Source organism: Chinchilla lanigera, unplaced genomic scaffold, assembly GCF_000276665.1.
Source record: "Chinchilla lanigera isolate Chin_1 unplaced genomic scaffold, ChiLan1.0 scaffold00080, whole genome shotgun sequence".
In the NCBI taxonomy this organism is placed as follows: Eukaryota; Metazoa; Chordata; class Mammalia; order Rodentia; family Chinchillidae; genus Chinchilla; species Chinchilla lanigera.
The window spans coordinates 9,788,595-9,802,626 of NW_004955481.1; the positions used below are offsets into that span (position 1 = coordinate 9,788,595).

The window sequence follows — 14,032 nt, forward strand, 5'->3', positions numbered from 1 at the left end:
TTTTGTTTTGTTTTGTTTTTCTCCGGTACCGGGAACTAAACTCACGACCTTGCGCTTGCCAGGCAGGAGCTTTTGCCGCTGAGCTAAATCCCCAGCCCCCCCATTCACAGTTGAAGAAACCCAGGTCCATGGGTTCCCGAGCTGATTCCAGGTCCCAAAGCTGGAAGGTCATACATCAGCCAGGCCTGAGATACATCAAAACCCGTGCTTTGCCCACTGGCGCTCGGGCACCTCCTGCTTCTAGCATTTCCCAGTCCACCCAGGATTAGCTGCTTTCTCCTTAGAAGGATGAGGTGACAGCTGAGAAAGGCTGTGGTAGAATGACAGCTACTCCACCTCCGCCATTCATCAGCTGTGTGGTACTTAACCTTTCCGAACTCTTATCCTTATCCCGGAAATGCAGGTTGATCGCCAATTAAATGAGCTAATGTATCAAGTGCTTAGTAAGCCATAAAATGCTAGGGTAGCCTAGATTACCGTTAGCCAGTGTAGGCTCAGGAGATGCCTAGTCAAGAAAATAACCTTTCTAATCTTTTCTTCTGACTGGTGTCTACTGACACAATTTTCTTAGGCTTTAGGTTCCTATTGAGACTGCTTACCATTTTTTCTGGGCAATTTGTATTGCTTTTATTTATTTTTGTAGTGCTAAGGATCAAACCCAGGGCCTCACACATGCTAGGCAAGTGCTCTACCACTAAGCTATATCCTCAGCCCCTTGTATTTTAAAATAAAGAATATCGTAAGGGAAATTGCAATAAAAATATGTATACAACTGGCTGATCATCCCAGCTACTCAGGAAGCTGAGGCAGGCGGATCACAAGTTCAGCTTTCTCATTTTACTACAAATATCTTTGCTATTTCCAGTCCTCAAATACAACTCAGCGAACAGTAGTGTGGTCCCCATGTTATCAATGAAGATGTACATATTAAGTAATTTGCCCGAATCTACACAGATAGAAAAAGGCAGAGCTGGAATGTTAGGTCACTTCTTTGCGCCACTTGGAATTTGTGGACTGTCCTATTCCTGAATTAAATGTGTTCATTTTTTCCCCTATTTTCTGTGACTTTCCTTGATGTATTTCCTTCTCTTCTTTGCTTCTCACCAGGGCTTTATTTCCCCCACAAAGACATTTATTACCTTCTCTTTTCCTTCTCTGGTTCCTTTTTTTCCTTCAGTACTGGGGATCCAACCCAGGATCTAATGGGTGTTAAGCTAGCTCTCCATCACTGGGCTATATTCCCAGCCACATTTTAAAATTAACTTTTTATTTATTTTTTATTTTTGCAGTACTAGGGATTGAACCCAAGGCTTTGCACATGCTAGACAAGTACTCAGCTACTGAGCTGCATGCCAGCCCTCTTTTTCTTTTTTTCTTTCTTTCCTTCTTTTCTTTCTTTTTCTTTTTGGTTTTGTTTTTGTTCTTTTGTGAGACAGGGTCTCACAAAGTTGCCTGGTCTGGCCTCAAACTTTCAATCCTCCTGATACAGGACCTCCAAATGGTGTAAGAGAAACTATAACACTCAACTTGCTAGATGTCCCCAAATCAAAGAAAGAATTTTGTGTTCCCCCAAATCAAAGAAAGAATTTTGAGGGACAGTGGAGGTTAAGAGTTGGCAATTTTATCGAGGGAAAGAGAGCTCCTGAGAGAGATAGGAGGGGATCCAAGTGGGTTGCCGCAGACCCCATCTCCAGAGGAAGTTTTTTTTTTTTTTTTTTTTTTGGTTTTTCTCCGGTACCAGGAACCAAACTCACAACCTTGCGCTTGCCAGGCAGGCGCTTTGCCGCCGAGCTAAATCCCCAGCCCCATTCAGAGGAAGTTTTATAGAACAAAATCACGAGGTGGGTACAACGTGGGACAAAATTATGATCAACCAATAAGATTGAAAGTATAGCTGCTTAGGTAATGTTGATCCAATGGGGAACCAAGTCATGCAGCAAGTGTACCCGGAAAGAACAAGGACCTTTTTTGGAAGAGGTGAGTCAGGAGGTCCTGGTCAGCCACTTGGGTGGCTGATGGCTATCTAGACTTTACTGGACCAGGTGATACCAATTATAATATTGCTTATCCCTGGGGAGGCATGGAGGCCTGGTCATCTTGATCCTGGCCTTCAATGGATGCACCCATAGCCACAGTTGTGTTGTATTCTCATCCTCTGCACTGACTCCCTCGAGGGCCCAGCCCTGTCTGACTGCCTGTAATTTTTCTACCTAACTTAGCTGTCTATAATACTCCCCCTTCAGTTCCTGAGTAGCCGAGATTACAGGCACATGCCAGCACACACACACATGCACATACACATACACTGTGGTGGAGGGGGTTTGAACCCAGAAACTGCCCATTGCGATGTCAACAACTGTCCATCCTCTTTTATTTCTAAAATGGACTTGTGTGAGTCATGCTTGAGGCACAGCATTCTCTCCATCTTTAGATATAAATTATGGCCACAGAAATTTAATAGGTCCAGAACAAGGGTGAGGTGAGACCCAGAGATGTCTTTTTATAAACTTAGTTTACTAACTGAGTACATCGTTCTGAAAGGGAATGCACTTAATTCACTAACTGGACCCAGTAACTTGGAGTCTGAATTCATGATGTCATGGAGAAATCTTTTTTGAGGGTCCTCTGGTCCACATTATGGCTAAATCAGTGGAATGCTGCTACATCACATGCACATTCCTGAAGCCTGGAGGCCCCCCGAACTTTATGTGCCCATGTACCCCCTTCCTCTACCTTAGGTACGATTGTCATCACTATTTTTCATCTTTATCATGCCCTTCTACAGAGATACTCAATAATGTACCCATTGTGCAACTAATCTGAAATCCTTTTTGGCAAGCAATAGTATTTAATAGTAATAAAATACTAATTTGTCTACAAAGTGACATTTATAGGAGCTGTTTACATTGACATATTTTTATTATTTCTACTCATTTGCTAAGTACTTTCCAATACATATTTATGAAACACATGCCTTTCCCCAAACAGTAGCAAAAAATAAATTATTTCCTTTATTAGTAGCAGCAGGGCTCTAGTGCCCTGATTTTGGCTACTTCTGGCAAAATCCAAAATTAATGGTGATTGAGCACCTACTATGTGTCAGATACACAGTGTATCTGTGAAAAGCACTTTAAATAAACCATCTATGTAATTCCCGAGACATGTATTTTACCAAAAAAGAAATGTAATTCCTCTGCAACATAGATTTTACCAGTGAGAAAGAGACATTATCTTATCCAAAGAAGTCAGCCAACCTAGATCTCTTCCTGATTCCAAAATCCCAATTATCACCCCATTTCACCAGGTCGCTAACTTCTCAGGATCTAAAATATATAGTGTTCCTAGTGGGCTGGGAGAGAGAACCCTGTTGGGCAAATATAGCGGCCAATTCCCAGATCCCCTCCAAGACTACTGTCATGAGGTCTTTACCTTGACGAAAGGTAACTACCCAGAACCTAAGGTACACAACTCAGTGAAGAAATACTGCAAGCAAGCCCACTGATATCATGAACAAGACCGAGATGGTGGTTATTGTTGCTTCCACTTGACATAGTCATGAACTTAGTCTAACCAGTGCAATTGGACAAGAGAAAATGAGAAAAAACACTCAGGGTAACTTTATTTTCTCTTTTCTTTTTCTGTGGTGCTGAAGATTGAGCCCAGGACCTCATGCATGCTAGGCAAACACCCTACCGCTAGGCTATACCCTCAGCTCCCAGGATAGCCTTTGATTAGTAATATATCCAGCCTTTTAAAAAAGGTCAAAAGTTATACACACATACATCCAGCTCTGTGCACTGCAGAGCCTCCTGCAGTGCCCATCTCCAGCATGTACAACTGAACAGCTGAAACTACCCAGACAGCTCCACGCCAGAACACAGCAAAAACCTAGTAGGATCTGCACCTAAATCCCTTATATCCAGAGAGCCAGATGAAGGTGTCATCTAGGCCATGGCGGGACCACCCAACATCTGATTCCTTCACACACTCTCTCCTTTCTAATAAGGCCACAGCATATGCTTTAGGAAACCCTGCTCCCAGCCTCAGCTTCAGGGTTGTTTCTTGGCTGGTCTGAGCCAGTAACAATGGTCCCATTTCCTTTCTGGGTTACTGAATTCGACTCAGGTGCCAGAAGCAATTCTGTACCTGTGAGATATAAAGCAAGCGAGCTTTTAAAGGAAAGTTCTGCATTTTCCTTGTTCTTCAAAGGACACAAGTAGGTGATCCATTTCCTGCTTGTAGATCTTGCACATCTGGATTGATGCTCAGAGTGGCTGTGGCCAAGCTTCAATGAAGGCAATGAGTTTGAGGACAAAAGTAATACAAAAAGAGAACAGAGCAGAAACAGAAAAGCCCAGTAGTACTTGACAGTAAACCAATTAATTAACTAACCTTAGTCTTCACAGACGAGGGTGTCCTTATTATTTTTTTTTTCTTTGGTCCCTGGAATCGAACTTGGGACCTCGTGCTTGCCAAGCAGGCACTTGTGCCACTGAGCTATATCCCCATCCCTGTCCTTATTTTTGATGCATCTTTAAGCTAGACTTTGTTACTTAGAGTACAAAGCAGCCTCAATAATTCATGGGTCTTTTTTTTTTTTCCTTTTCTTTTTTTTAGGCAGGGTCTCTCTCTATAGTCTGTAGTTCAGGCTGGCCTTGAACTCACTATGTAGCCCAGGCTGGCCTTGAACTCATGGCCATCCTCCTGCCTCAGCCTCCCAAGTGCCAAGATTACAAGCATGCACCACCATGCCCAGCTAACACATGGATCTTTTGCCTAACAATATTTGGGAGTTCGACTTCCTGACTATAGGCCATCAAATGTTAGCACATAGGAGGGACTTAACATTTTGTCTAATTTCCAAAAAAGTAAATACAATAATCTGTAGAAAAATGAAAAGCAAGGCATGGTGGTGCATACCTGTAATCCCAGCACTCTGGGAGGCTGGGACAAGAGGATCTCAAGTTCAAGCTCACCCTGGGCAACTTAGTGACTCAGCAAGACTCTGTCTCAAAATTTAAAAAAAGGACTAGGGAGGCAGCTCAGTGTGAAGATCCTGAGTTTAATCCTCAGTATGGAAGAAAAGTAGAGGTTTTGGGAACTTAACATAATCTAAAGAGGAAAACCTTCCTGCATTCCTCTCTGCTGCCATCTTTAAAATGCATTGAAGCCCACTCACTAATAAGTTCTTGCAATGTGGAAAGAAGGAAGAAATGGACACAGGAGCCCTTGACGTGGGACGTGGGCTCACAGGCAATAGTAGTACCAGGGAGTTACAAACATCCATTTATACCAGAGTCGAGGCATAAAAAGGCGGGATGTCAGAGTGGGTGTGCACCAGACACACTGGATACACATCAGCAAGGGAGCAAAAGGCTCTTGAAGAGAGCGCACCCAGGGGACTGCACTGGGCAGGAAGGCCAGAAGGGAGTACAGCAGCAGCCTGCAGACAGGCAAAGCCCTGGTCTAGGAACAGGGTCCCAAGGAAAGCAAGCTGTCAGAGAGAACTGCGTGAATGCTGGGAGTAGCAGGGATGGGGCACCTTCCCAGAGCAGTCACTAGGTGAGAACTGTGTGCCTTTAGCTGCAGTCTGTGTCCCAGCAGGAATAGAGCTGGTGAATGGGAAACTAAAGGCAAAGTGGGTACAGAATCCTGGGTCCCAGCCCCCATGCTGCCAATGGGACTGTCACTTTTCCTCTCTGAGCCTCAGGTTCTTTCTTAAATGACAAGATAGCCAGGTGACCTTTTTCCAACTGCGCTGTTGGAGGATGCTTGCTCACGTAGGAAGTACCTGGACTCACTGCATACAGGAAACAGGACAGATCAGCCCAGGGCAGTGGGACAACCAGGTTCAACTTGACTGCCAACTCCAACACATTGGTAGTGACTACCTGACGTATTGCATGAAGAAAAAACTGCTAAGTACTTTGAACTTTGCAAAAAAGAAAAAAAAAATTCCTAAGATTGATTGGTGATGTCTGCTTTGGGCAGATGATGCCCACATGGTACTATGCGTGGCAGGGATTTGCCGTTCCTAGCTCAACAGAATGCTTCTTACTCTGGCTGCAGGGATATGCCAACTACACAAGGTGTAGATACTGAAGACTGACTTCTCCTAGGGTCTTCTGTGAAAACAAGAACCAGGGTTTAGTCCCCAGCCCCACGCACACTCAGACACCTCGAGCTGGTCTGCCATTCATTCCCCACTCCCGCACCTCCCTCCCACCTCTGCTGCATCCACCACCTACAAATGCCACATTGTCTAAGTATATCTCTGATCCCTTTTTCCTCAGGTAAGACACAGCTAACAGTACAACAGCCTCTTCAACCACGGACAAGCTCCCTTTAAAAAATGTGGCCCTGAACTGGGGATACAGCTCAGATGTAGACCACTTGCCCAGCATATGTCAAGACCCAGGTTCCATCCCGAGTATTGGCAAAATAAGAGCAAAATCAAACCAGAACTCCAAACAAACAAAACACAAAGTGGTCAGTAAATAACCCTGATCATTTTTCTTTGTCTTTTATTTTCTATTCCCTATTGTCATCTTCCCCTCCCAGCCAGGGTTACGACTCTCAGACGGATGGCCACAGTACTGGTAACAGACAGGGGGGTTATTTTATACACTAAGGCACAAGGCAGTGGTACAGCTGGCAGGAACACAGATGTAATCATATTGCATCTCAGAGCTACTAGCAATGAATTTCTGCATAAAAGACTACATTTGCCATGTATTATTTACGCCAGCATCAATTTTCCCAGCTGGTTCTATTTATTGTGCAAATTTGCCTCTGTCTGTTTATGGGCAAGGCCATGGTTCCGCACCTCTGGTTACTCTATACTGTGGAAGGGCCCTACAGGGCATCAGGCATATTAAACAAGTGACTGGATTCACTAGTTGCAGGTCATATCCGTCCTTCCTGTTAAATTATACCCCTGGGACAGCAGCAAGCCCACATTCTCACCCAGTCATGATGACGCATGCAGGTGTGTGAAACCGAATCAAACAGAAGAAAGAACTACCATTCTTTGGGGGGCTCAATGGGGAAACTGAAAAACAACCTTCTGGGGACCAATCAGGTGCTCTGGAGCTCCAGGAATTTCCTTTTTATACTTTGTTAAGAGCAGAACATAGATGAAGAAGTGCTTTGTATTTATGAGGTTTTAGTAACTCAGAGATTAAAAAAAAGAGAGAGAATAAAAAGAAAGGAGGGGAGCAAAGGCAAATTAGTGGCTTCGTGGATTAAACACTGCAAGGATTGAACACAGGCTCTGATGGAGGCACCTGCGACTATTCATCAGTCATAGTGTGGCCTCCTGAGAGACGCCCCTGCCGGGGTGAGTTAGGCTCCCTCTGGAAACACAGGTGGTGGGCATGAAAGAAGGGACCTGGCACCAGCTTGGAATTCTGGGCCCTCCCACCGCAGCATCCTCTGTTCTATTGCTCAACGTGCTTCCACGCCAACGGGACCTCTGGGCAGCCTGTGAATTCCTGCAGGCCTAGGTGCTGGGTAGCAGTGAACAACTGCCTGTCATTCCATGCTTCCCTCCTTCCCCATCGCCGGCACCAGTCACGTCTGCTCTCCTTGTAACACGGGGCCCAGCTCTGAAGTCCCCCAGGCCCCGATGTCCACCACCTCCTGGAGCCCTGTGGGCTGGAAGAAGAGACAGAAGGGAAGAGTAAGTTGATGGAAGCAACCCGAGTAGGTACTCTTGTGTCACAGGCTTTCAGCATCAAAGAATCCCTTGTTTGTTCTGTATCGGTCTTTTTGAGACACGGTCTCACTATGCAGTTCAGGCTGGCCTTGAACTATGTAGTCCAGGCGGGCCTCAAACTTGCAGTGATCCTCCTGCCTCAGCCTCCCAAATTTTGGGCTCACAGGACTGTACCAATACACCTGGCCAAAGAATTCTCCAGTAAGACACCTGGGGCATGAAACCCGGCCTACAGTGCCCTAGACTCCTGATGCCTCCTTGGGGCTGCTCACCTGACGGGGTGACTTGGTCAGACATGCCATGCGCTGGCTCCCGCCTGACGCACCTGCTCCCTCAATGCTGTCCAGGAGAACTCGGGTACTGGGCACAAAGCTCCAGGAGCGTCCAAGCGCAGGTTTGAGCCTTCCACTGTCCCTGTCTCGGGTCATGTGGTTGGTCACCTGCAGAAAAGCTCACAGATGCATAATGCTAGTATACAGGACCTCTGTTCCTATGGTTTCATCCTACAGATGGGGAAATGGAAGTGTGATGTGGAGAAATGACCCCCCAAGGCTCTACAACTTAGTAGCAGGCCTGGAACTAGATCCTGGGGGTCCAGACCTGCACCGGGCTCTTTCTACGCAACCTCAATGCCTCAGACCCCAACTAGAAGACAATGGGGTGCTGGTGGGGGAAGCAGCTGTCCTATTTGTGGTTTCTTAAAGGGAATCGGTGGGGGGCTTGCACCTATTATATCCCCGGCCCAACAGAGGATATAATAGGCATCCAGAGACCACGTCTACCCAGGCCCGAGTCTGGGAGTGCATCTGTGTGCGGGAGTGAGAGGAGTCTCCGAAGAGGAGTTCTCCCCAGGGATTGGCGCTCCCCTGCCCAGGCTGGCATGGAGGTATGCAACTGTCAGGAGCCCCTGGAGGGCAGGGACTGTGGCTTGAATGAATCCCCGCCGCCTGCGGCAGCACCCAGCACTCACAGGTGCTCACACACATCCCAAAGCCAGGAGAGGACGGCTCTGGGACCTTGTATTCAAACAAAAGAACAGGGAAACAGATTCTTTTACACCGCCAGTGGGTGTACAACGGGTATTAACTTCTCCAAATTGCAGCCATGTAATATCTAGACATTTAAAAGTACACGTAGCTGGATATGATAGCATGCATCTGTGATCCCAGCTACTTGGGAGGCCGAGGCAGGAGGATGAGTTCAACTTTGGAGTTCAAAGCCAGTGTAGGTCACACAGGGAGATGTCCATCTCAAAAAACAAAAATAAAAATACATGTACCCCTGACTCAGTCATTACATACTAAGGAAGAAATAGTATGAGATATGTGGAGATTTAGGTAGTTTTATTTATAAAGAGAAAAACCTGTAATGATGTAAAGATCCAGTGATCAGGAACTGGTTAGATAGGTCATTATGGTACAGTGGGGATGGGCAAATTGTGGCTCCTAGACTAAATCTAGCTCAAAAATTGTTTTGGTAAATCAAGTTTTCTTTTGTTTTTGAGACAGGATCTCATTATGCAGTTCAGGCTGGCCCTGAACTCACTATGTAGCCGAGGTTGGCCTCAAACTCATAGCAATCCTCCTGTCTCCACCTCCAAAAAGTTTTGTTTTATTTGAGTTTTTGTTTGTGCTGGGGATTAAACCCACAGAGTGCTCAGTTATACCTCCAGCCTTTTTTCATTTCACTGTAAGAAAAGGTCTTGCTATGTAACCCATGCTGGCCTTAAATTTGCATTCCTCCTGCCTCAGCTTCCCAAGTATGTGAAATTACAGGTATGCACCACCACGCCTGGACAGTAAATCAAGTTTTATTGGAACACAGCACGGCCGTTTGTTTATGTTCATCCATGGCTGGATTTGTGCCACACTGGAGGAGCTGGGTGGTTGTGATACAGACCATGTAGCTATAAAGTCGCCAATATTTATTATCTGGCCTTCTATGGAAAAAGTTTGCTGATCCCTGGGATACAGGCACTAAACAATGTAACATGTGGCTATTATAGACCCTGTGGAAAATGGTAGGGCAGCCACCATACCCAGTGGGACAAGCTTTTTTGTTTTTGTTTTTTGGGTACTGGGAATCGAACTCAGGACCTTGCGCTTGCCATGCAGGCGCTTGTGCCACTGAGCTAAATCCCCCGCCCCGGGACAAGTTATTTTTAATGAGCATAGAGTTTCAGTTTTACAGGCCTTACAGACAGCCAGGTGTGGTGGCACATGGCTACAATCCCAGTACTCGGGAAGTCAAGGCAGGAGGATCTCAGTGAGTTTCAAGTCAGCCTATGCTACATAGTGCATTCAAGGCCAGCCAGAACTACATAGCGAGACACTGTCTCAAAAAAAAGTCAGATAGTATTTAATACCACTTATGTATGTATGTGTATATATGTTTGTGTATGTATGTGTGTATATATATATATAATATGTGTATATGTACCTGTTCATTATTGTAGTACCAGGGACTGAACCCAGAGCTTTCACACTGAGCTACGCCCCCAGTCCTTTTTTATTTTGAAACAGGGTCTTGCTAAATTGCCCAGGGTATGCTTGAATTTACAATCCTCCCCTCTGATTGCCTCCCAAGTACTGGGCGGGATGACAGGTATGGAGCACCACACCCAGCCATTGTATATATTTAATAGCACTAAACTGTCCACTCTAAAATGCTTAATATAATAAATTCTATGTATACTTAACCATAATGAAAAAAAGTGGAAAAAATATGTAGCTACTAAAGGATCAAAAGTTTGAGACCGGCCTAGAGAACACAGCAAGACAGTCTCACAACAAACAAACAAAATGTGGCTGCTAAAAATGACACTCTTAAAGAATCTTTGTCAGAACATGGGAGATGGACTGAGATGTCACATTAGTTTTTGTGCTTTTTTACAAAGTTAGTTTAGTTAGAAAGCTGGTTCAAAGTATCAGTGCATATGCACAGAAAAAAAGATTTTATGGGGAAAAATATTAATATGCTTTTGTGAAGGTGGAGACTGACCAAGTTGGAATCTCATATTTAACTTTTTTTTTTAAAGTTTCCTTGAGATGCATACAGACTTTTAAATAGCTGCTTCATGGGCTGGGGGCGTGGTTCAGTGGTAAAGCGCTTGCCTAGCTTGTGTGAGGCCCTGGGTTCAAGCCCCAGTACCACAAAAGCAAAAATTAACAAAATAAAAACTGCTGCATAAGCACGAAGGTTACTTTTCACACAAGATAATCCATTGATACAAAGCTCTGGAAAAGGCGAAACTATTGAAAATGGATCAGTGGTTGCCTGGGACCTTTTGGTAGGAGAATACGACTGGATGCCACTATATGCAACAGTTCACCTTCAAATTTTCTTCAAAGAAAATTACTTTATGTAAAAAAGGAAACAGAGAAAGAGGCCCAGTGGCAACAGTAGCTACTAGCTACTGCTGCTGCTAGGTGTGGTGATGTAGGCCTGTAATCCCAGCAATCTGAAAGGCTGAGGCAGAAACATTCCAAGGTCAAGTCCAGCATGGCTAATTTAACAAGACCTTGTCTCAACATAAAAAATAAAAAACGAAGGGGCTGGGATGTAATTTAGTGTGAAGGCCCTGGTTCAATCCCAGTAGGAGAGGAACAGGGGTGCAGCTCAGTGGCACAAGCACCTGCCTGGCAAATGCAAGGTCCTGAGTTTGATCCCCAGCACCAAAAAAAAAAAAAAAAAAAAAAAAAAAAACATCCCAGTAAGAGAGATGGTAGGGAGGGAGAGACAGAAGGAAAAAGGAAGGAAAGACAAACAAAAGGGCCCCTGATTCCCTGGGTTACTTAGCACCCAATCCTCTCCCTCGCAGTCAGAGCTCTAGCTGATCCAGAGAAGCAGGGCTATGTCCTTTCCTATAGGGCTGGCTACTGTGGGGTCCAGAGCTGCCCCTTAAGGGAAACAAAGAGCAAGCTGTAGGTAGAAATCGAGTTCGCAGACCAAGGCTGTGTCCTCACCACCACTGCGACGCCGAGGTCCCGGGCCAGGGTCTTCAGCTCTCGGGCCAGCTGCATCATCAAAGCCAAGCCTGGGGGAGGAGCGGCAGACAGGGAGGGCAGCGGGGACCAGGAACAGGGCTGGCGGGAGTCCAGACTCCAGAGCTGGTGAGGAGTCTGTCCCCTGCCCACAGGCTCTGCCACACCACTCACCTTCCCTCTGCTGACCTCCCAGAAGCGGGGAGACCACTGCAGCGACTGAGTCCACAACCACCACTTTCACAGTCCCTGAAGAACCGCTCACCTGAAGGGATCGGGGAAGCAGGTACCATGGACCAGGGGCCTCGAGGGCACAACCATTACAGGGCAAGCTTGCTCCTGTCAGAAGCTGGTCAGAAACAACCTCCCCATTCCAAAGACAGCTGCGCAGGCACCACGGAATTGCAGCAACCCCCATACACACCCAATCTGCATGTGTAACACGCACTAGGGACTCTGGCGGACAGAGAGGGTGAAACTCACAGGACAGCGCAAACGCTCCATCCGGAGGCCTGCGACAGGGTCTACACTCCTGCATCCAGCTTCCCATCATGCTGTTGGACCCTGCTCCTTTTCTGACTCCCTTCCTCCCTCTCCTGCTCACTCCCACCCCACATTCCTAACTTCCTTTGCTGAAGAGGTTAGTTCTGTCTTCTCTGTCTCTTAGAGGATACCTGCAGGACCTCCTCTCCATAGCTGAAGGGGATCCTAACAAAGGCAGCTGTCTCTAAACACATGGTAGCACCCGCTTAGTTTCTCCAGGCCCAAGCTGTATTCTATGCTTCCTTCTTCTCATTTTTTTTTTTCTTCCGGTACCAGGAATTGAACTCACAACCTTGCACTTGCCAGGCAGGCGCTTTGCCACTGAGCTAAATCCCCAGCCCCCTTCTCATTTTTTTTTGAGACAGGGTCTCGCTGTGTATTCCAGCCTGGCCTCAAGTTCATGGTGATCCTCCTGCCTCAGCCTCCAGAGTGCTGGGATTAAGGCATGTGCCACCAGCCCTGGCTCTCCCGCCTTCTTTCTTTTCTCTTCTGTGGAGGACCACCTGGAACACCCTCCTCCAAAGAAGAGCAATTGTCTCCATTTTGGCTAAAGCTGGCCCCATTTCTGTGTATTGATATGTAAAGAGCTGGCTAAGTTTTGTCTTTATCCTCTCAATTGGCTTTAAGCAATGCAAATGAGTCTAGCTGAGGTGCTGACGTTGCAGTCCTTAAAGCAATGTGACAGGTCAGTGAAGCTCCGCCTGTAGTTCCCAAATAATATGTGAGAGCTAGGCTGAGTGTCACCAAGCTGTCGCTGTCAGCCTCAAGCAAAGTGGCTATACAGCCAGGCATGGTGGCGCACGCCTGTAATCCCAGCACTCGCGGAGGCTGAGGCAGGAGGATTGTTGTGAGTTTGAGACCAGCCTGGGCTACAAAGTGAACTCAAGGCCAACCTGAAGTGAACAGCAGACCCTATCTCAAAAGGACAAAAAATAAATAAATAAATAAATAAAAAGAAAAGAGGCTATGACTTCTCAGGGCTTGAAAAACTACACGTCAAAACTGAAGCACCAACCAACCCATAAACATTACATACTACCCCAATCTGTGATACGCAGTTTATCCTTTCTGCATATTTCTCTCTCTCTCTCTGCATACTGCAGAGGTGATTTCAGGCCTCCTACCTAGCCCAGCTCACAGCACTCACGAACTTCCCGCCGCTCTCACAGTCACTCATCCCCAAGCCACTCCCTTCCTTCAAGAATTAAAATCCGGTCTGGCCCTGGGTTGAGGCCTTTGTTCCAGTTAGCCATTGTTCTGACTGGATTTAGGACTTCCTTGGCTCCTTACAACTACAAATATGCCTTAATGTCTTTAATCTCGCCATGCGTTGCACTAGAAGGGAAGGATTGGGATTAAATTAGAATTCCAATAACTTTTCCACGGGATTACAAATGTGGATTTCTCTGGACTGCAGCAAGGTCCAGAAGGGCGTTCTATATTCGTCTACTCTGATTCTGTTTCCACAAACACGTTTCCTCCGCCACTGGCTATATCTTGCTTATCTGTCATTACCTGCTCTTTTACGTATCTCCCGCATCTTCCAACTACCAGCTCTTGCCAGCTACCAGCTAGTCCACAAGAGGACAGCAGAGAACGGAGAAGCTACAGCCAAAACCGGTTTAGACCTCCTTAAGCCTGTCTAGCTAAATGGGACAGTGAGACCTTTGCTGTTCCGCTTATGATGCTAGCAGGTCATCTGTGGCCACCATGATCTCCCACTTCAGGAATTCAAGTCATGGAATTCCTTCCCCTTAAGCATGATTTGCAGGGGTTTTTTTCTTTCTTT

At 46.1% G+C, this 14,032-nt stretch overlaps 1 protein-coding gene across 3 annotated transcripts in view; it reads right to left on the bottom strand.

The window, feature by feature from the left end:
* Window positions 1-6,507: 6,507 nt before the first annotated feature.
* The window catches only part of Rad51d (RAD51 paralog D), a 15,325-nt gene continuing 7,800 nt past the window's right edge, over window positions 6,508-14,032 (bottom strand). For 2 of the 3 annotated variants that reach the window (XM_013503403.1, XM_005402864.2), the window contains 4 exons: window positions 11,875-11,965; window positions 11,683-11,753; window positions 7,990-8,157; window positions 6,508-7,656 (listed from right to left, as the gene is read on the bottom strand). In XM_013503403.1, coding sequence (XP_013358857.1) covers window positions 7,573-7,656; window positions 7,990-8,157; window positions 11,683-11,753; window positions 11,875-11,965 — 414 coding nt within the window. In that variant the 3' untranslated portion in view covers window positions 6,508-7,572. The remainder of the gene's footprint in view (window positions 7,657-7,989; window positions 8,158-11,682; window positions 11,754-11,874; window positions 11,966-14,032) is intronic. The other variant, XM_005402867.2, reaches the window with a different exon arrangement.